The 22830-nt window shown below is 42.5% G+C and overlaps 1 protein-coding gene across 2 annotated transcripts in view; it reads left to right on the top strand.

Moving 5' to 3' along the window:
• Positions 1-22830, top strand: part of TMEM131L (transmembrane 131 like) — a gene marked incomplete at both ends in the record, with an annotated part of 134833 nt that overhangs the window by 91388 nt on the left and 20615 nt on the right. For both annotated transcript variants that reach the window (XM_084246177.1, XM_084246176.1), the window contains 18 exons: positions 461-538; positions 738-891; positions 2629-2687; positions 2988-3096; positions 4871-4961; positions 5424-5577; positions 6119-6289; positions 7636-7705; positions 9022-9139; positions 11288-11429; positions 12815-12924; positions 13871-13943; positions 16249-16376; positions 16895-17037; positions 18540-18726; positions 18928-19113; positions 19764-19913; positions 20810-21432. In XM_084246177.1, coding sequence (XP_084102303.1) covers positions 461-538; positions 738-891; positions 2629-2687; positions 2988-3096; positions 4871-4961; positions 5424-5577; positions 6119-6289; positions 7636-7705; positions 9022-9139; positions 11288-11429; positions 12815-12924; positions 13871-13943; positions 16249-16376; positions 16895-17037; positions 18540-18726; positions 18928-19113; positions 19764-19913; positions 20810-21432 — 2746 coding nt within the window. The remainder of the gene's footprint in view (positions 1-460; positions 539-737; positions 892-2628; positions 2688-2987; positions 3097-4870; positions 4962-5423; positions 5578-6118; positions 6290-7635; positions 7706-9021; positions 9140-11287; positions 11430-12814; positions 12925-13870; positions 13944-16248; positions 16377-16894; positions 17038-18539; positions 18727-18927; positions 19114-19763; positions 19914-20809; positions 21433-22830) is intronic.

Genomic DNA, 22830 nt, shown 5'->3' with positions numbered 1-22830 from the left:
TTGGTTTTGTCATGGCATGGAAGGCCACTCTGCCGATGGAAGACACTCATGAAAACAACTAGTTGGCTATTACTGGGTGAACCCACTTTCAAAGTAGATTCTTATGTTTAAACAACATGTTCAAAAAGTGTAAGAAATGCCAAAAGCCAGTGTCTTTGTGTATATTTAGAACATCTGTAACTGCTTTTTGCCATAATAGGAATTTTCATGTTACCCAGGGGAGAGCGGATGATTTCCATTAGGATGTAAGCTCAGCGACAGATTTATTTTCGTTTCGCTCTCTGTTGTATTTCCAGTAAATCGAATAATACCTAGCAAAAATACTGAACTATTTTTTGAATGAATAAAATTAATGGATCAAGTTCATTTCTGAATAAGTGATAGATTGTTTACTATTAATGCTAGATTGAGCCTTTTCCTTCCTTTTTAAATTCTCCCTTTCTTTTTTTTCTTCTTTTAGGTGGAAACCACTAATACTAGCCTCTTGCAGGTGCAACTGGAATGCAGTTTACATAATAAAGTGTGTCAGCAATTAAAGGTAAAGTGGAAAATGTAGTGTTTCCTCCCTGCCTTCTTTTCTGTGTCTTTGTTCAGAAATAAAATATAAAACAGCCCATGCTCTTCTCAGATATACACATGCCCTTCCCTTAAATCTTTCCTCTTTGTTAAATCCAGACTCACAGAGTTGAGATGACTTTTTGAGTTTTTCCTTCCCTCCCCCATCTTTCCAATCTCAGAGTTGTTATCTGGAATCTGATGATGTTTTGCGATTACAAATGAGCATAATTGTAACAATGGAAAACTCCTCAAAAGAGTTTGAAGAAAACACACAAGATTTGTTAGATCATCTCTCTATTGTTTACGTAGCTACAGAGAAATCTGAGACCTCAGGTAGGTGGACTCTTTACAGTTTTGTCATTATTGTTTATTTTGATGAGCTGGCTCTAGCATTTACCTGTAGTTCGTGTGTGTCCTCGCTGTCCACAGCTAGGGGCCTGGCCTTACAAGGTGGAGAGAGCAACTGCTTTTCAGCCTGACACTGCCAGGAAGGCCGTGTTATTTTGAAGTCAGTTAAGTGGCAATTGCAGACTATTCTGAGTTTCCTTGGAAATCTTTTCCTCGTGTTCTGAAGATAGTAAACAAATGAAATGGGGAGCAGCCTAATGGAAATATTCATGAGGCAGCTGAAGTCCTGTGTCCTTTGTTCCCATCTTACTGATTTGCAGATGCTCAGGGGACTAAATCAGGCTGTTTTGCAATTTTTTAAATCATTTTTCATTTTTGTACAATGTATGCATTTTCATCTTGGTTATAGTCCCAGTAAAATTCCCCCCCCCCCTGTATTGATCCTAATCCCTTCTCCCTCCGCCCCTGCCGTAGTGTGCCTCTTGTTTATACTTGGCCTGTTGATTCTGATTTTTACTTGTTTTGCATTTTCAATATGTTTGGATGCTGGTTGTTCTGGTTACCTGACAAGACAGGGTAACGTGAGCTTTAGAGTTCATTTCAAGGAACTTTGTCTTTGAAAATTGTGTCTTGCTTACCAAGAATAACCCAATTCATCAGTTTAAGTTTCTAAGAACTTTTGTAGGAGACACATATATGACCCATGACATTAGTCATGTGGAGCTTGCTGTTATCTGATGGCTATCAAGACTGTCCTGCTACATTCATATCTCTGTGTGTGTGTGTATTTACATATATACTTATTCAGAGAAATAAATGGTACCAAAATACAGCTTCATATTGGCAGTCTTAATTGGCAGTCACAATTCATTTCCTCTCTGGCCCTCTGAATTGGTCATAGTCCTGCTAGGTCAGCAGCAGAACTTTTCTGTTCTTGGGGTCCTAGTTTTTGGTTGTCCTCAGGTGGCCATCAATGTAGAGAAGAGCCCAGGCCCCTGAGGAGAATTTCTGCTGGTGAGGGTTGAAAGGAAGACTGTATTTGAAATTCAAGGGTTTCGTTTTTCCTAAGTGTGGTTCTGTAAATAAGGAAATGAGGGGCTGCTGGTCAGCAGAGAGCCTGGCCTTTTTTTTACTCTGTCCAGCTGGTTAGTTTCACCTCGAGCTGTAGTAGTGTGACCCCACACTCAGACCTTCTCGGCTGGCAGTTCATCATTGAGAGAGCCTGGCTGGGTAGATTAGTCTTTTTTTTTTTTTAAAGATTTATTTATTTATTTATACAAGCACTGGGTACAGTCAGAAGCGCGGGAGGGCGAGAGAATTCACCAGAGCCAGAGCAGGGAGCAGAGCAGGCAGAAGGACCGAAGTACACTGCTGAGGGGAGCCGCAGGCGGCAGGAGAGGTCTGAGTGCCATGTGGGACCCTCCTCCGGTGGCCGGGGATCAAACTGGTGCTGCAGAGGCTGTGGGCAGCTTCGCAACCCAGCGCTCAACCGCTGCGCCACCGGGGAGGCCCTAGATCAGTCTTTTTTTTATAAGGGTGCTTTTTCTTATGACTTAGAAGAAGACCTAATAGAAATAAATCCTTGTTTCCGTTGCAGTGTTGAGAAAGAAGTTACAATTTTTTAAATTAAAATGTGTGCTGTGATATTTTAACTACTGTGTTAAAGTGTGAAGATGAGCTGGCTCTTTGTTTTAATCTCATTGTCCTGGTTCTTTTTGACAGATGATTCCACGGTAAATATGTACATATTACATTCAGGAAACAGCCTTATATGGATCCAGGTAATGGTAAATGCTTGCACCCAGTACATTTTCAGCATTAAGTGTGTATGTAGTTGCAGAGCTGAGGGTTTTTTAAGAACAGATAGAGAAACACTTGTGTCTGTTCTCTTACTGAACCCTGTTCCCCTGTTGGATCAGGGCTGTCAGCCGCCCCCCCCCCCCCCCCCCCAGTCACAGACACATCTGCTGTGCCGCACTGTGACTCCAACCTGAGCCAGACAGTCCTTTTAACAGCATTGACTCAAACTGGATACCCGTTCTCCCCTCTGGGAGTAGTAATGTGGGCTTCTTTTGTTCTAGGATGTACGTCACTCCTCACAGAGGGATGCTGTGTCTCTGCAGTTTGAACCAGTTCTCCTCCCTACTTCTACAACAAACTTTACAAAAATTGCCTCTTTTACTTGCAAAGGTACAGATTTTTTAAATATCGGAGATCATCTTTTAATTTTTGTGTGCTAGTTAGGATGGCACTTATATGAAATGACTTGCAACAGCAGATGAAGCTGAAAGAACAAGAATGGGTGTGGTTCAGCCCCGCAGTCTTAATATTCCAGTGAGGCCTCATGGTAGAAATTATGATTGTTGATGCCAACTTTGTAGAAGTGCAAAGCTTGCTAACTCACTGGGTATTTTAAAAGACCAGAAAGTTAAGACTCATTCATGGAGGGGCTGCCTTGTTTTTCTGTGTGGAGTGCAGAGTGCCTGGTAGATTAACCCAGTCCTAGTGCTGGCTTCCTACTGACAGGTAAAAGGAATTCTGCATAGACATGTGAATGGATTCTGAACATATGAACCCTTCCTCCATCCCCCAACTTGTATATTTTTTTAAGATTTATTTATTCATTTATATAAGAACCGGTACAGGCCAAATATGCGGGAGGGTGAGAGGATTCACCAGAGACAGAGCAGGGAACAGAACAGGCAGACTGATGAAATGCACTGCTGAGGGGAGCAGCGGGCGAGACAGGAGAGGTCTGCCGTGCTGTGTGGGACCCTTGCTGGCTGGCCGGGAACAAACTGGTGCTGCAGAGGCTGCGGAGAGCTTCATGGTGCTGCGCCCAACTGCCTATGCCACCAGGGGAGGCCCCCCCAACTTATATTTAAGTAAAAGCTAACTAAAGCATTCAGTACTGGATTGGAAGGAAAAAAAACACAATTTTTTTTTTAAACAAGAACATAAGCTGATACAGGATCTTGGAGTATAAACTGATACAAACTAAAAATTTCAAATGCACACATGTGCTCTCCAGTGCTTTCCTTTACTTCTAGCAACTTATCTGTAGAGATACTCATAGAAATGTACATCATTTGACAACAGAATTGTGTAAACATTCACAGATTAGCTAGGACACTGCTTCCATTCCACTTCACCTGCATGGGGAGTGCTCTGTAGCCCATAGGAAGGGCAGCCTTGGGAATGGCATGTAAACACTGACATTTCAGTGACATTTGGGGTCACCGAAAGGGGATCTCTGTGCTTGTATGTGCATAGAAGGCCTGGAAGGATGCTCAGAACTCTGCTTGCAGTTCCTTTGTCTCAGATCATTGGGAAGTCAGGGGTGAAAGGTAGACTTCATCTTTACAATTTTTGTTAGTGTTTGAATTTTAGGAGAAACCATCTATAGAGCTTATTAAAGAGAGTGGGGTGTTAGTATCGGAGTTCAAATTCAGTGCCGGAAATTTAATATTGTGACCCAGCTCAAGGAAAGCTTGCACATACTGTTTGGGGTATGGGCCACTTGTGACCCCAGGCACCTCCTTGCCTTCGAGAGGTACTCTCTTCCTGCTCAAGCCACCTCCTGTCCCTCCACCCCATGTAGCTCAGTTTCCGTTTTCATTTTTGTCATCTTGGCAGACCTAAGTGTCTCTGCTTATTTATGGGGAATACAGATCTGTGTAAAAGGAAAGCCACAACATATTGACTCCCCAACCCCAAGAAGAAATGAGAGGTTGGTTTAAGAGAGGGGAGGGGGTCATTGGCAATCAGCCAGTAAAGAGAAAAATAGATAGGAGGGTTGGAGAACGGATTTTACCGTTATTAGCTGATGCACGTTTTTAATGGATGCAGAGAGAAGCACAGTAATTAAGAAGTTCCCGATAAAGCCCCAGATCTTGCTTTTATTCAGGCATAAAGAAAGACACGCTCCTTACCCTTTGCTTGTGTTTCTCTGTTGCTCAAACAGCTACATCCTGTGACAGCGGAATTAAAGATGTGAAGAAAACCAAAAGCACTCCCCCGCGTAAAGCCTGCCTCTCCTCGCCTGTGGTCCAAGGGTAAGTTCACCCCATTTCCTGGAAATGAGTGTTTTTGCTTTTCCGTCTGGGAACTACTTAAAAGAATAACTGATAGGATTTGCATGGTGCTCTCTGGGATTTAGGTAGTTCTTTTATAGCCAGCATGGCTCAGGTGATGGAGGGGCCGTGCGAGGGTGCGATCCTGGCCCCAAGTGGTTTAGTGTGTGAAGCAGACTCTGGGCCCTGCAGCCAGGTATAGGGAATTCTGTGCTTACGCTGGGTTTCTGGATTTTGAGGTGCATTTAGGTCCTCAGTTTTTCTCTGGTGGCCTCTGAGCTGCCTCGGCAGGTCACTTCCCCTCCAGCTTTCGGATGCTTTACTTGGGGACAAGTGGGTCAAAGAGGGTGCTTGGCCTCGCGGAAGCTTCCCAGCGCCGCCTGCCTTTGGTGTTTCACGCCGATGGTGCTCTCACACTTAGGTGTACACATCCTGTGTTCACAGGTATTTTAGAATGGACCCCTCCGCAGCCCAGTTTCTCCTCGAGACTCACGAGAACACCTCCGGGGTTTGGTCCATATGGTACCGCAACCATTTTGACCGCCGCCTTGTAGTGAATCATGTGTTTGTTTCCAAGGAAGCCAGGCACATCGTGAAGGTACAGAGGGTGTTTCCATCCACCTTTTGCTCTATTTTAGGCCTTGTGGAAGGTCGAGTGCTATGAAAGTAGTATTTGTAGTGTTTCATTTTGAAAGGTGATTCTTAAAACAAATATTTTTTCTTGTAATGTTTTCAGAATTACGTTTAGGATCACTCTCCCTTGGGACCAGGACCTGTCCTTTAAGGACATTTGGTTTTTCCATTACTCAAAAATATTATGATGTAGGATTTATGCTAAAAATGTTGTTTTTAGTAAAAATAAGCCTGACTCATTATCAAATAGCAGATGCTTACGAAATGCCACTTAGGAAAATTTCATGATTACTTTTGTGAAATTTGAAAATAGTGGCTTATTAAATAGTATTTAGAATATAAAAATTTGAAGTATAAAATGTTTCACTTAAATATAAATGCATTTTAATCTTTGACCTGAAAATCATCCTGAGTAATATTCTGTTTTTCAAAGTATAGGAGAACTTGAATGTGTCATACTTTATAATGATTTTAATCATAATTTCTCTTGTTTCTTTTCTTTTTAGATTCTGAATTTCACTGGCCCTTTATTTCTACCTCCAGGCTGTTGGAATATATTTTCTTTGAAACTTGCTGTTAAAGACATTGCCATAAATCTGTTTACCCATGTATTTTTGACTACAAACATAGGTGCTGTTTTTGCAATACCTCTACAGATTTACTCTGCACCGACTAAGGTATTCTTTACAACACTATGTGTGATGCAGTTTTTGTAATAATTGCTGTTTTTTCTTCTTATTAAGTTGTCTTATGTTTGGGTTTCATTGACTAAATTAATAAGCTCATGTTTTTTAAGGCTGTCCAAAAAATTGAAGAATATAACTAGGCCAGTCTTAGACGATAAATTGTTTGGCTATGAAAATCTTTGGAAAGAGTTTCTGATTTTCATAAAGTAATTTGAGGTTCTTGAATGACCTAAAGTATTTCCAGTAGATTGATTTCATTTTTATTTATTTCCAAAATTTATAGAGCAAAGAGCATGTGCTTGCTATAGAAAACAGTCAAGTTTTTAGTACATATTTGCAATGACTTGAAGTAAATTAGATTGTTAAATGCTTTCTTTAGACCCCTGGTAAGTGACTCTCAACTGTTCTTTATCCTTGAATTTCCTTAGTGGGTCAACTCTGAGACTGAGAGGTTCTCAGTTAAGAAAAAGCTTTCTAAAAATCTGGGCAAATTGTGTGTAGTTCAGATCTTATCTCAAACCGTCTCATTTTTTTCTTAATGTTTATTTCTTTTAATTTAGTTACTGTTACTGCGTCTTTTTGACCTAAGCTACTCCGTATGACGCTGGATTCTAATTTTTCACTAGGAGACATTCATGCAACCATCTTTATGATTTTTCTCACTTATGAATGTTGATGTTTCACAGTTAGAAGTGCCTTGTGTTTAGCTATAGACTTAAAGATAAAACTTCTGAAATGAAAGTTAATAAAATTAAAGTTAGCAAAATGCAAGGTTAGTTCCACTCACCTATACTTTAAGATGAAGAGATTTTTTAGAAATGTCCCTTTTCCCATCAAGAGATGCCTGAGTGAGTGACCCCACAAGGGAGCAGGCAGATAGGCAGGCTCTAGGACGGGCCAGAGTGGCAAGTCTGTGTTTTCCAGACTTGTCAGAAATGGCACATTAATTTAAGTATCCAAGTGACAGGTGTTAGCATAGATGGGCATACTGTTTCTCAGAGGATTAGAGTACGGTGTTTAAAAAAAAAAAATCACCCACTAAGAATGTCCTCAGATTAATCTTTAACTCAGAAGGCATCTGGGTATCTCTTTAACCCACGATTGTAGTTACCGGCATTGGTGATTGTACAGAATCCGCTGGTTGACCTTGCTGTGACAGGCGTGCAGAGCTCTTATCTGAGGCTAAAGGAAACCAGGACCTTACCTTCTAGTTACTTGGTTTTTGGTTGAAGGGAAGTTCACTGAGATGGCCAGTGTCTGCTTCACATTTGAGTGCATTAGGATTTTTATGTGTAGTGTTGTATTTTAAGTTATTCATATATTACTTTTCAATCTAGGAAGGGAGTCTGGGTTTTGAAGTGATAGCACATTGTGGCATGCATTATTTCATGGGAAAATCAAAAGCAGGTAAGTATTTTGACCTTAGGCTTTCTATAGAATTCTAGTTTGGGGTTGCGTGGGAAGTAGTGAGGAAAAATAGCATTTGTAGGTGGGATAATTAGTGCCCTGAACATAATTGTGCACCACTCTGTTGTTGGAGAGTATGATCATTAACAGAACGAATTGAAATTGTCATGAATCCTCCAAACACATCTGAAGTACTTGTGTAAATAATGTCCCCTTAAGTAGCCTGTACTTTTATAAGGGATTTTTTTTTTTCTGCCAAACACACTGTTGGATCATCAGAGCAACCTTTCCCCAGAAAACACTGGAAGGTTTTAGTTATTTTATAAAAGAACTGACTACAGGTTAGTATAAACAGTTTGGCCTTGCATTTGGAGACTTTAGTAACAGGAGCATAAACATCTCACCAGGATGGAAGCAGTGTGAGACTGAAGGCTGTCACATTGATCTAGAAGCTATTTTCCCCTGATTTTTTATCTTCAAGATATTTAACTTAAGGAAATGAAATCTAAGGATAGTATAGTGATTTCTTCTGGAAGATTCCCATGTTTCCATCATGATAGGCTCTAGTACAGACAGAGCAGAGGGGGCAAGATAAGAGGCTGCCAGGTTACAAACCTGCACCTTTTCTAGGCCTGGCTGGTCTCTGTTGATTTTTTAGGATGGCTGTTTGTCAGTGCTCCATTGAGTGAGCCTGGAGACCGAGATGGTGATGCTACCTTTTATGTATTCATTTTTTTAAAAGATTTATTTATATATACAAGCACTGGGTACAGTCAGAAGCGCAGGAGGGTGAGAGAATTCACCAGAGCCAGAACGGGAAACAGAACAGGCAGACTGATGAAATACACTGCTGAGGGGAGCAGCAGGCGCAGCAGGAGAGGTCTGCGCGCCATGTGGGACCCTCGCCGGCAGCCAGGAATCGAACCAGTGCTGCAGAGGCCGCGGGCAGCTTCGCAGCCCAGCGCTCAACCACTGCGCCACCAGGGGGAGGCCTGGTGATGCCACCTTTTAGATTTAAAGCTTTTAAAAATGTGCCAAGTATAATTTTAACCTGTTTCAGGCTGTATTCATGAGCCATGTGTCTTTTATGTTAATACCTTTACATAATTCAGTTTAGTTTTGTTTTATACATGTTTGTTTGATTTGATATATCATTTTGCCATCAAGTTAGAGGGACTGACAGTGAAGCAGGGGAAAGGGGCATTTATTACTCTACGGTCGTCTTTGGAGAAACTTAAACAATCAGCCCTTGGTGTTAATTTCTGTTGGATTATGTTTTCTGTAAACCTAAAGATCAACTCTGCTCTAACTTTTAGAAAATCCTAATTGGGAAAGGAGCCTTTCTCTGAATTGGTCTACCTGGGATGTGGATTCTGAACTTGCAAATAAATTGTATGAGAGGTGGAAGAAATTAAAAAATGGTGATGTCTGCAAGTAAGTCTTCAACCTTTCTTCAGGACTTCTGTTCAACATTGGGGGGACACCGTTACATGATGCCGTACTGAATTTTGAATAATTATTTCTCATCTGATTCTTCAGTTGTTCACATTTTATTACATTTGCTTTTATTTCTCTCTGTGTCTCTCTATCCAAGTACGCACACACACAATTTTTTTCCCTGAGTCATTGGAAAGCAAACTATAGATCTCATAATCTTCCAACTCAATACTTTTTTAGGAAATAAATACTTTATTTCCTGAGAAGGGTATTCTCCTACATAGAAATCCACTGCCATTACTTAACCCAACAAACTTCACACTGATCTAATTGTATTCTTTAATACACAGTCCATATTCACAATTCCGTATCTGACCCCGAAATGTACTTTCAAAACTGGTTTTTTTTTTTTAAAGATTTATTTATTTATTTATACAAGAACTGGGGTATAGACCGGATTCGCGGGAGGGTGAGAGGATTCACCAGAGACAGAGCAGGGAGCAGAATAGGCAGACTAACTGAAATACACTGCTGAGGGGAGCAGTGGGCGCGCCAGGTGGGAACCTCGCTGGCCGGCTGTGATCGAACCAGCGCTGCAGAGGCTGCGGGCAGCTTCACAGCGCTGCGCTCAACCGCCTGCACCCAGGGGAGCCTCCCCAAAACAGTTTTTTTTTAAAAAAAGTTTCCTTTAATTCAGAATCCATTCAAGAGGTATTGCTCTTGGATCACGTTTCTTTAACTTTCTTTTCATCAGTGTTCCCCAAGGTTTATCTTTCTTATTCACATTTGAAAGTGTCCCCTCAAATGTCTTAGAGAACCATTGAGACTTGAATTTTCGGATTGTGTCCTCAAGTTTACATTCATGTTAAACGCCTGGGGAAGCGTACCAGTCACCTGGCTGGGCTTGCGTTCTTACCACTGCCCCAGCTTGGAGGGACATGCACGTCAGCTTGTGCCACTGTGGGCTTTGCTGCGCTGAGCCGTGTTGGTCTAGGTGACGTGGGCAGGTGTGGCACCTCTTGCCTTTAGCAGTAAGTCAGCCATCTGGCCCTGATCGGGGGCGCACACACCTTCCATCTCCTCCTGTGACTTGACTTCTGTGGATAACCCTTCCCTGATGAGTAGTTAGAGTGATGGCTACAAAAATGGGGATGTTTCTAATGATTTTGTTCATTCTGTGTTATTTTTTGAGACTGGTTTCTTTCTTTATCTTTTTAAAATATTTATTTATTTATGTATACAAGATCCAGGATACAGGCCAGAGGTGTGTGTGTATGTGTGTTGGGGGTGGTTTGAGAGGATTTATCAGAGACAGAGCAGGGAACAGAAGAGTCAGATCTCCCAAAATACACTGCTGAGGGGAGTAGCGGGTGAGACAGGAGAGGTCTGCTGCACCATGTGGGTATCTCCCTGGCCTGCTGGGCATCGAACTTGTGCTGCAGAGGCTGCAGATTGCCTCATAGATTGTGTCTTAACCCCTTGCGCCACCAGGGAGACCCGACTCCGGTTTCTTAGTCAGTATGCTGTCATCTGCTGCCATCATTATTACTCTTTTTTTAATTAATATTTTATTTTATATAATTCTTACATCATTTTTTATTTTTGCACAATGTATGCATTATCATTTTGGTTATATTCCCCATACAATTGCACCCCCCGCTTATTTTGACCCTAGTCCTTCCTCTCTGCTTCCCCCCGTAGTGTGTCTCTGGTTTAACACATGCAGTTTCCAGCAACGTGGATGAAGCTAGAAGGGATCATGCTCAGCAAAATAAGTCAGAAAGAATAAGTCATAGCAGGAATTTAGAAAACCTAAATAAGGGACCAGGAAAAAGACTAATTAATACAAAGTAAAAATCAAAATCAACAAGCATCATTATTACTCTTGATGCTATGTTGTCCCATATTTGGCAGGTGGGAACCCCTCCAGGCTAGCATTGGGTCCTTTTAGCATATTCACATCTTTCTTTGAGTTCTTCCTTGTTTTCTAGCAAAACAAATGTCCCAGGATCATCTTGCACTTCCCCAGACCTGTGAATTTTTTTCCCAAGAACCTGTTTGCTTTTAGTGAGTAATATTTTAGTGAGTAATATTGCGTTTTTAATGTGAAATTTGTGTGTCATGCTTTCTTTATCAATTACATAGGAGGACTGTTCTAGGAATGACTCGCTTTGCTCACTTGAAGAAATCCAAGGAGTCAGAAGCCTTTGTCTCCTTTCTGCCTCGTTTGCTCTCGAAGCCTGGCCTTGTGCTAAACTTCAGCGCCACTGCCCTCAGGAACAGTGTGGTGAGGATATTGTATCTCATCCCCTCCTGTCGTGTGGCCCCAGCTCCTGGGCGTTTGAAGTTGCCAGAGTCTTTCCACCCTGAGAGAATGTTTCAGAGCCCCAAATAATTTAAATTCACTTTAAGTAACACACACGTGCCAGACTGCACTCGGGATAGGGAGGTGTCAAAAGAACCAAATAAGGAAAGTAAGCAGAGTGAAAACCCATCAGACCAATACATTTTATGAAGTTTTGGATTCAAACCAGAATCTTAAGTTTTCAACCTCAGACAACAGGGAGAATATTGTCCAATGTAGGCTGAGGCAGGAGTTAGCAGTCGAGCACTGCTTAGCCTGGGGACCTGGCCTGAGAAATGTACCCTCAGGCCATTTTGTGCTGGTGTGGATGCCATAGAGGGTCTTCCCCAGTCCTCGAGGAGCCGCGTCCTGCACACACAGGCTGTGCCTAGGGCCTGCCGTTGTATATGCGGGCAGTGTGGACCTAACCACATTTCTCTGCACAGGATGGTTGTCTGTTTTATAATGAGATTCTCCCACACATGAGTCCAGAGCCAGAGAGGTAGCTCCAGGCCCCTGTCAGCAGTGTGGGGTTTTTCTGGCCATTCTCCATCCTTAGCCTGTGACTTCCTTTCCTTGCCAAGGGGGAGCAGGACAAAGGGCATCAGGAAAGCGGTGGCATCACCTGACATCTGTGGCATCTGCTAATTCTCACCACGGGGCCCTCCCGCTTGATCTATTATTTCTCCTCATCAGGCACTCACGGAGTTTCTTAGGGATCACGTCCTAGGACTTTCTAAACTTTTTTTTTTAAATTTTGAAATGATTTCAACTGAGAGGAAATTTTCAGTAATACTAAGAACTCCCAACTAGACTTCACAAAGCTCAGATTTTTAAATTTGCACACTTTTCTCACCGTTCCCGCCCCCCCCCGCCCCCCCCCCCCGCATACTTGCATTCTGACACCTTTGAGACACATTACTGCTTTGCTGTCAAGTTGCTAACACAAGAGCATCTTCTTACATATCAGGGTATAATGGTCAATCAGAAAGTGAAGCATTAATGTAATCATGTCCTCTAACCTGTTGTCCACCTTTGGTTTTCCCCACTTATCTTACTAATGTACTTGACAGTGATTATTTTTCTTGGTTCAGCATCCAGTGCAGGATCTCACATTGCATGGTCAGACCTTCTCAGACTCCTTCAGGCTCCTGAGCCCTTCTGCCTTTCATGGCATGGACCGACCATTGCTTTTCCAGAACATCCCTCCGTCTCAGTGGTGGGTGGGTGTCTTGAGATCAGGCTCAGGTTAGAGGCTTTTTTCAGGATCCTGCCAGGAGCACTGTGCATCCTTCCTGGGGTACTGACTTTCCTCTCCCATTATCTAGGTGAAGTACTTCGTAGTGAAGAACCCCTCCTCCTTGCTGGTCTCCCTGCAGCTTCTGCCTCTCTCCTTGTACCCAAAACCAGAAGCTGCAGTGCGCTTGCTCCACAAATGGTAAGAACCCAGGCAGTGCACTCTCTCAGAGGGATGGTTTGGGGAACACTGGGAAGACTCAGAATTATTTCAAGACCTCCCCGATCTGTAGGAGGATGGACACAGTACGAACCCATGCCCTGGTCCAGCCCCCGGTGCATATAACTTGATGAATTTTGTCAGTTCTGTTTGAGATGTGCCATCCTCAATGTCACTTGTCAGGTCAGGTCCCCACAGTTTTCATTTCTTGGGTCAGAGAATCTTTACTATCATGTTTTTTGCATATATTCCTACAACTTAGAACCTAAATCGTGGTGATTTCGGACAATGCAAGAAATGAGTGTTTTCATATATTTTAATCTAGTGTTGTTTAGCCAGATAAAATGATAATAGTTCATGTCTGGTTTATCTTGCATAACCATCACAGACCTACCCTTTCACAGTTTCTCAGCTTCAACACTCTTGGTATTTGGGGCCAAGTCGTTCTGTTTTGGGGTGTGAGAACTGTTGTGTGTTTTATGGGCTGTTTAGCAGCATCCCTGTCTCCCCCCAGTAGATGCCTGTAAAACCTCCCCAGCTGTGGCAACTAAAAACATCTGGAGAGAGCACCAGATGTTCCCTGGGGGATAAAATTTCCCTTAGTTGAGAGTCACAGTATTAGGTTCCATAACAACAAACAATTTAGGGGGGATATAGCTTTATCTTTAGAGTTTTTGTCACCATGCACTTTTTCACATTCTGTGCTACCAAATCAGTTCATTAAGAATTTACACTGAGCACTTACAGCATGGCGGGCACAGTGCAAGAGCCTGGACAGCAGCAGGACAGACGGGATGAATTGCTTGTGTGCGCAAACACTTGGGCTCACACATAAACGCAAATAAGTAACAAATACTCACATGTGTGTATCAGTCATTCTTTATTGGTAACTGAATTGCTCCTTGAAATATTTTTGTTTTCTTTATAGGTTTGGCACTGATATGCAGATGATTAATTTCACAACGGGTGAATTCCAGCTCACCAAGGCTTGCCCTTACCGGGTAGGATGTCATCTATAAACAGAAAAAAAGAAAGCTGAGAAACTAGGCACACAAGCTATGGGCCTCAGTGATTCATATTTCAAATGTATTTACGAAGTATATGTGGCTCTCATATTCTCTAGGCATAAAGTCTACATAGCAGGTTTTTCCAATTAAAATGCAGCAGGAGTCCCTGGTTCATGTTAGCCTGTAAATCATTTTAATTAGAAGATTTAGATTCATGTGAGTGAAGAAATAACAATTGAATGAGCATTACGTAGAAAACCATAAAACTTGAGATGTCAGAATTTATAATTCTCTTCAGATTCCTTAGCCCCATCAAATTCTTTTTAGGGCAAGATGAGGTAAAAGCAAATGCATTTTAAAAAAGCCTTCTCTTACTAAATTGGCTTCATGTTTTTTAGCAAGTCAAGCAAGTTCTGTTATACTCACCTCATCTATAAAAAAAGAACTTACCTGAAATTCCTCAACCTCCTGGCACGCAGGAGCTCTTGATGGTGCTTTCAGAGGAAGTAAACATGTCAGGTGATGAGGGTGTGGTTTAGCTGGAGACTTGGCAACCTTTGTGCTTAGCTTTCACTGGCTGTTCTGTGGTTCTTTGTGTAGTGGGTGTTTTGCTTACAGGTATTCTGAAATACGTAAACAGCACAGGTATATAACTCTGTTTCTAAAACACATATTAAAATGCCCTAGGTATTTTCTTTTTTTCCTGCTTATATCTCTCCAAAGACACACTGTTGACTCTAGATGATAATGACTTTCTAGAAAGAGCGAGACCATGACAGTCTCCAGCTAGGAGTTAAAACTAATCAAAAGCAAGCTTTAAAGCAGATTTTTAAGACACTGATTTACCATAGGAAGTAAATTGGTGGCAGTTCTTTCTCTTTTGAGCAGTCTAGGTCGTGATGGTTTTGTCTTGTTAGCTAACTGTCCTGTTCTTTCTAAGAGATTATTTTGCTCCTCTGGCACTGAGTCACATTTAATTTGAAATCCTAAGAAAGAAAAAGCTCATTCATTTTATTCACAAATACTCTGTTCAGAATTGATAATATATGGTGTAACTCATTTGGCAAAACTGTGACTGAGAATTTTCAAGAATGGTAACACCTTTTGCAATATGGGAAATGATCATCATTGTTCATTTATGATATCGACAGGGTGGCCAGGGTCCATGCCTTTGAGACACTTAGAACTTTAGCCTAAAATCATATTAAAACTCTTAGTGTATAAAGAAAGGCCAACATTTTTATTGCATTGATTTGCCTTTAGAAGTATAGTTCCTTTGATTAAGAGCACTAGGAGTGAGCTTTGAAGGTTCTGGATCCTGGCTTTTTCACCTTCTAGTTATGTGACCCTGGGCAAACTATCCCCTTACAGCTTTATCTTTCTCACTCACAATAACGTTTCACAATTCAACAAGGTTTGTAGAATGTACCTCTTTTATCTACCTTCATTTCATTCCCGGTGGTGCTGTCCTTGTTGTAGTAGTTTTAACACCCTAAACCTGCTGCTTTTTATTCAATGCTATTACTGTGTGGCTAAAGCAGGCTCTGTGTGGCATTTGTGATCCCAGTGAAAGCGAACCCAGTACTATCACTGTTTCTTCTTTCAGTCAGTGGGGAAATGGCAGCTGTGAATGAAGGTACACCAAACTGAAAATCTAAAGACATAGCTAAGAGGACTACTGTGCAGACTGTATGGTTCTAACACTAGAAGTTAATAGAAGTAGATTTCCAATGAGAGGGAGCAAGAAAAGCGAGGGAAAGAGAGGAAGTGATAAAGAACTAAATCTTGAATGTAAATCTAGGACCAAGACTTATTCAAAGGAAGTGGGAAATCTTGGAGAGACTAAAAGGGAATGTGACTGAGCAGAGAGCTTCCTGACTAGAAGAACTTAATGTCATCAAGGTGATTTCTGTATAAACATATGTTCAATATTAAGGAGAATTTAGGGCGGCCCTGCAGTGGATGCTGATGTGGCCGGATGCCTGCAGCGTCCGGCTATTTGCTCTGTTCTCTAAGTGATGTTTCACTTTCAGAGCATCTTTGCCTTAAAGCCTTTGGCCTTGACTCACATCCAAGCCAGGAAGCAGATGCCCTCGGGCCGCCCCTCAGTGAGGCCCAGCCACGAGTCGGGTGCTGTTTACTGCTGCGAGCCCGGGAAACAAGTTCAACAGGGTCACTAGGACGGTCTCATGTGGACTTTGCAAGAAAAGCGCTTGTGCTTCTCCTCTAAGATGCGATCACCAAAGACGGAGACCTGCTCTCCAGGAGCTGACTAACTGCTTTTATTGATGGCCTTCAGGGTGTGCATACCGAGGAACCAAGGTCCAGCATCCTCCACTTACACCTGCAGCCTTTGGAAGTGAGGAGGGTCGGGGTCGTTTTCACGCCTGCTGACTATGGAAAAGTTAGCTCCCTCATACTAATCCGGTAGGTGTGTCCCTGTCACAGAGTCTGTTTCTTCCTGACCTGGCTAAGTCTCTTTCTTTCAAGAAGACATCATCTCTTTAGCTAAGAGCTCACATGTGCCTCTCATTCAGGCTTCGGGGATGAGGCTGTGTTGCATGATAGGAAGAGATGGTGGCTGAGCAGAGAGGCTCTATCCCTTACCCCTGTGCCTCATATTCCCCATTTGTGTGGTTAGGGGTGTGTGCCCACCCCTCCAAGAAGTTCATTCACTCAGCAGCTCACCTGCTCCTGTCAGGGAGGGCAGAAAACACACGCACGCGCACACACACACACACACACACACACACTCTTCTTCTGTCTTTAACATGGAAAAATAGCTGACAGTCTGCTGTGTTCAACAGCACCTTGCTGAAACTGACTTTCTTTTAGGAGACTTTGAGCATGTTTTTGCGCGGTAAGAATACTTACATTCAAGTGCATTGAGTCCTGTGGGCGCTGTTTTAACACCTGCTGCTTTGCATCCTCTTCTTTTCTTGTAGAAATAACTTGACGGTTATCGACATGATCGGAGTGGAAGGGTTTGGAGCAAGAGAGTTGCTGAAAGTGGGCGGGAGGCTTCCTGGCACGGGAGGGTCACTCCGCTTCAAGGTGCCCGAGTCGACACTGATGGACTGCCGGCGACGTGAGTGCTGGGGCTAGGCCTGACGCTTGGAGCTGCCCAAGAGCTCGGGGATTCTAGAGGAAGACTCCCTTAGAAATTTACAGTCACCTCATGGTGTTGATGGTGATAACTGAAGTAGGCAATTGTTTGGATGTGGATAGATGGGTACTGCTTCATTAGAATATCCTTAGATATTTAACCCAACTTGATTGATCTAGACGGGAAAAAGATGTCATTGCTAAATTACCAGTATGGTAATTAATTAAAATTACCAGTATGGTGTTAAATGTTTAAGGTAAATACAATAGTATGAAGCCATTTATTTGGTTCTCAGTTACCTAATCATAGAAAGCCTCACCAAAATAAAGGAGAGAAAAGGAAAGGTGTACTAATGAATAGGACTTTTCACAATGATGGGATGTTCTGTGTTGGTGTCATCCCATAAAGTGGTAATGAGCTTCTAAAAATATATCTAATATGACTAGGAGAAGAAGTGTTATTTTTTTTTAATTAATTTAAATGTATGGAGCTGGGTGTCTGGTGGCCATTCTTTCAGACACTACAGATTTGGAAACTTATTTCAGTGTTCCCTTGGAAATTTCTTAATTATGCATGTATTTAAATTTAATATTTTAAAACTACTTTTTAGCTGCTAGGACCTCAGAAAATTAAAATCAAATAATAAATGTGAAATGTTTTTGTTCAGTTCTGCCTTGTTTTCCTGTTACTGTTTTTAACTTCAAGAAAACACTTGAAGGTGTCTTAGAGCTGTAATTTTTTCTGTGAGGCAGGCAGGTTGGCGAAACTACAGAATAATTTGTATTGCTATCTTGGTATTTGACTAACATTTTTATTTTAAAAGAAAGCTCTGCCAAATGACCCCTGAATTAAAAAAAAATTAACTATCTGGAATTCAAATTCAGAATATTTTTTTTCTCTCATTCGTTCAATATTTTAGTTGACCTTGAAAAATAAAATTAAGAAGTAATTTAAAAGGTCTTGGACCAGATAAACTATTAGAGTTCATATGTAATAGGAGAGACATTTAACAATTATGGTGACTCTTCTTCCCAATATAAAATGTGATTCACTTATTTTCAGGGATTTAACTAGTGGTATTTAAACTGATTTTCCAGTAGCAGTGATGAAATTACAGACCCTCTTAGCTGGTCCCTGTTCAACGTGAGGGCTCCAGGCGGTAGACCCATGGTGTCTCCTGGTAAACCCAAACTATTTGGCTTCTGAGAAGCATAAATATGACCTTTAAAAAGTAAATGAACAAAGGAAAGATTTTGATTATTATTCATACCTATGCAGATTGTCTCAATGAAAATTTTGGCTAGTTATTATATTCTGATAGTAGAATAGGATCTATCGTTGGTCTAGAAACTAGATCAAAATCTTTGAAGTTTACTGAATTTTTAAAATTTTAATAACATAGATCATGGTTTGTTGATTCAATAAAATATTTTGAATAAATTTCGCAGTGTGTATATACTGAATATCACTTTTGTCCACTCTAGAACTGAAAGACAGCAAGCAAATTTTATCAATTACAAAGAACTTCAAGGTTGAGAATATTGGACCGCTTCCGCTCACTGTGACATCCCTGAGAATTAATGGGTATAATTGCCAAGGTTATGGATTCGAAGTGCTAGATTGTCATCAGTTTTCCCTCGACCCAAACACTTCCCGGGATATCAGCATTGTGTAAGCGTCCAGTTTAAGCCTCATTTAAATTTTGTGATGTAATTAATAATATGGGGAGAGGGAACATTTTCCATTGTTAAGACATCTTTAGTTGTTTATCTTGTTTATCTTGTAGAAGTAAGAAATTTTGCTGCTGTTATGATTATCTTTTTGTGCTTAGAGCTAAACAATTAAGATTCATAAAGATGAATCTTTTGTCAGGTTTACTCCGGACTTTACCTCCTCCTGGGTCATCCGGGAGCTGACTCTGGTAACCGCGGCCGACCTGGAGTTTCGCTTCACTCTCAACGTGACCCTCCCGCATCACCTGTTGCCTCTGTGTGCAGATGTGGTTCCTGGTCCCAGCTGGGAGGAGTCATTTTGGAAGCTCACGGTCTTCTTTGTCAGGTACACTCACTCCCACCTTCTTCACTCTTCCCTTACTGGGTGGAGAAGCCATATCGTTCCCCAGCACTGTCACAGTATATGAACTGGACAGAATTTACATGTCGCTGAGGATCCTGGCACACATGAAGTAGGCAGAGGAGTCACTGGCCAACATCAGGATAGCTGCAAACACATTGTAAGAGAGTCATGGGACCGAGAGGTGTCGCAGATGCCCCTGCTCCTTGCTTCTCCTGGGGTTCTCTTGCAGCTTAGTGCAGTGGCGTGCTGAGATGAGACTAGAGCGACTCTTTCAGTGGGGTTTCCTCTGGAAGTGCCTTCAAAAGTGGAACTAGAATGTTGACTTATAAATATGCCCATTTTAGAAACTTAGATTTTTTAAATAATCTTTGAGAAGCATCAATAGTTATGATGACATGTATCTTTTTTTTTTTGGTGGGACCCTCGCCGGTGGCCGGGGAACGAACTGGCACTGCACAGGCTGCGGGCAGCCTCGAAGCCTGGTGCTCAACCGCTGCGCCACCAGGGGAGGCCCGATGATGTGTATCTTAAGGGATGTTCCCCATCAACCACTCACTGCTCTTCTGTCAGGGTCAGACTTTTTGGTGTCAGTCCAAAGCAGGAAGGAATGACCTTGTTGCTTTCTTCTTCAGTTTGTCCCTGTTGGGTGTGATTTTAATAGCCTTCCAACAAGCACAGTACATCCTAATGGAATTCATGAAGACAAGGCAGAGGCAAAATGCCAGCTCCTCTTCACAGCAAAACAGTAGTACGATGGATGTAATGAGCACCCATCCTCACAAGTAAGAATTTGGGGGGGGGGGTGTGCGCATGTGTGTGGTGTCCGGGAGGGTTCTCATCTTTGCTATTACTCACTTCTGATTTTATTTTTATAAAGATTCATTTATTTATGCATACAAGAACTGGGGTACCGGCTAGAGGTGTGGGGATGAAACTATTCACTAGAGACAGAGTGGGGAGCAGAACAGGCAGATCTACTGAAATACACTGCTGACAGGAACAGCGGGCAAGACAGGAAAGTCTGCTGTGCTATGTGGGTCACTGCCCTGGCCAGGGATAGAATTCATGCTACAGTAGCAGCGGGTAGCTTCATAGTACTGAGACTTAACCCCTTGCGCCACCAGGGAGGCCCTCTCATTTTATTTTAAGGTAACATAAATTTTGATTCCAAAGCTGTTTTCATAAAATTTTCTTTAAGTCTTTGTGTGGCAGCTGTCACACATTCCCATATATGACAAAGTCCAGGGGAGGACCTAGTTTATAAACTCATGCCACTTTAGAAGACAGAAAGGAAGGTCCTGGCCTCCCTGGTGGCCTCAGGGTTTAGTCTCAGCGCTGTCACTGCTGCAGCCTGAGTTCAATCCCTGGTCAGGGAGCTGACCCACAAGCCACAGCAGACCTCTCCTGTCTCGCCCCCAGCTCCCCTCAGCAGTGTATTTCAGTAGTTCTTCCTGTTCTGCTCCCCACTCTGTCTCTGATGAAACCTCTACCCCACCCCCGGCTCCTCTGGCCTACACCCCAGTTCTTCTACACAAAATAAATAAAAACATTTGAAATAAAAGGAAAGGTAAGACACCTTCATCCACACAGAACTGTTGGCCACCTCTTTCTCAACAGTGAGGTAGGATATGACTTGGTTTGCCTTTATATAGTAAATGTTTTTCCTTTTTAAATTCAGAAGCAATTGCAAGAGCTTTCTTGACACCTACAGCCCCTCTGATAAAGTCAGAGGGAAAAGCTGCCTTCCGGTCAATACCCCGCAGAGCAGGATCCAGAACGCCGCCAGGAGGAGCCCGGCGACCTATGGGCACTCCCAGAAGAAGCACAAGTGCTCGGTCTACTACAGTAAGCACAGGAGCAGCACGTCCGCCGCCAGCGGAGCCAGCGCCACGGCCGAGGAGAAACAGGCCTTGGCGCTGGGCAGCTCCCTGGCGGCTGCTAAAGAGGACACGTGCGCCGAGGTGATTGGGGAGAGCTGGGTGAACTTCAGATATACCAGTGGCATCAACATCAACCTGCAGAAGAACCTCACCCTTCCCAAGAACTTACTGAATAAAGAAGAAAACACACTGAAAACCGCCATTGCTGCCAACAATCCTTCTTCAGAATGTCACATGAAGGAGGGAATACAGACATGTATGTTTCCTAAGGAAACGGACCTTAAACATTCAGAAAACATAGCAGAGCTCCGGGGAGAGCTCTGTCCTCTGAAGACCTCTAAGAAACTACCTGAAAACCATTCACCCAGAAATTCACCTCAATGCCAGTCAGACTTGCCAGAAATTTCCAGGAAAAATAATGGTAATCATTTTTTTCTCCTCCTTGATGACATTTCTCTCCTGTTTGTCTCCAGTCTGTTTAGTGGGACCTGTTCCCACCTGTGACTTTGGTGTTGGTGTGAAGGTGCCCGTTGTGGCCAAGGGATGAATATCCAAATAGAGGTTTCGGTGATGAAAAGTTTAGGATGAGGCGCTGCATTTTATTTATTTCTTTTTATTCATTAACTCACTTACTTATTTTTTTAAATATATTTATTACCTCATCCTTCATTTTTGTACAATGTATGATTTCCTCTTGAAATTCCCACCACCTATTCACCCGTGCACCATCACCATAGTCCCCTGTGCTCGTCCCACCCCGGTCCTGATCCCTCTCCCCCCTCCTCCCTACGGGATGTCTCTGGTCTACGGTTAAGGCGCCACATTTTAGAATGTCCTTGTAGCTGGGCTGACTTTTTATTAGCATCTCCTTTCAAGAGGGATGCGAATGGCACTTTATTGTCAGGAGGCTGTGGAACTAGTCTTCATTATTTTTTATCTTGGCTTTCCAGACTATTTACAAAAGTTAATCAGCCCATGAAATGTTTCCAAAGAAACAAAACTTGCCAACTTTCATATTAACAGCTGCCACCAGCTCCTGTTCCCGGGCCCTGGTGCTTCTCTGAGTATGTGTCCCTTAGTTAAAAGAAGACAGATGTTCTCATGTAAATAAAATCACATGAAAATTAATTATATGCCAGCAGTTAATGAAGATGCCAGCAAAGCTAGAGTAGGAGGACTCCCTACAGGTAAAATTGTCACGAGGCTTTCACTGGTCCCCTTGGCCTCTGGCATAAGAGCCTGTGATAAATTTTTGTTCATTTTGAACATTTCAATATATGCACATTTCTGTACTGTTGAAGAGTCATATTTGTGAGACTTCTTCATCTGGAAAAATCAGTTAGCTTTGATCATACTTGAAACATCCAAACATAAATGACTTCCTATTTTTCACACCATGATATTGTAGAGAAGATACAGAAAGCTTAGAGATTGACTAATTCCAGTGAACTCTTTGTATTTAGGAAAAAATCCCAGACTGAATCTGGCACGTTCCGGAATAAGACGTTCCCAGTTTAGAAGAGAGGCGGGCCCTGGTCTGGGTGCACCCACCTCCCTGGTGTGTGTAAGCTGTTCGTGTTGTTTCCATGGTCTCAGTGCATGCAGGGTGGACTCGGACTCTTGTCTGCAGGGTCAACACCCACTGCCAGGTGTCCTCTTACCTGTGTGTGACCATGTCCTCTGCACGACGCACTCAGCCACATCTTCAAAGGAAGCCTGAGCTTAGCCTGCCTGGAGGTGTTTCATTTCTGTTCCCCAGGACTTGCTAATCCCCAGTCTGCAACACATTTGAGAAGGGGTCTACTTAGGGGATAAGTCC

The sequence above is a fragment of the Talpa europaea genome (genome assembly GCF_964194135.1).
Source record: "Talpa europaea genome assembly, chromosome: 10".
Classification (NCBI taxonomy): Eukaryota; Metazoa; Chordata; class Mammalia; order Eulipotyphla; family Talpidae; genus Talpa; species Talpa europaea.
This window is presented reverse-complemented; position numbering and strand designations above follow the sequence as displayed.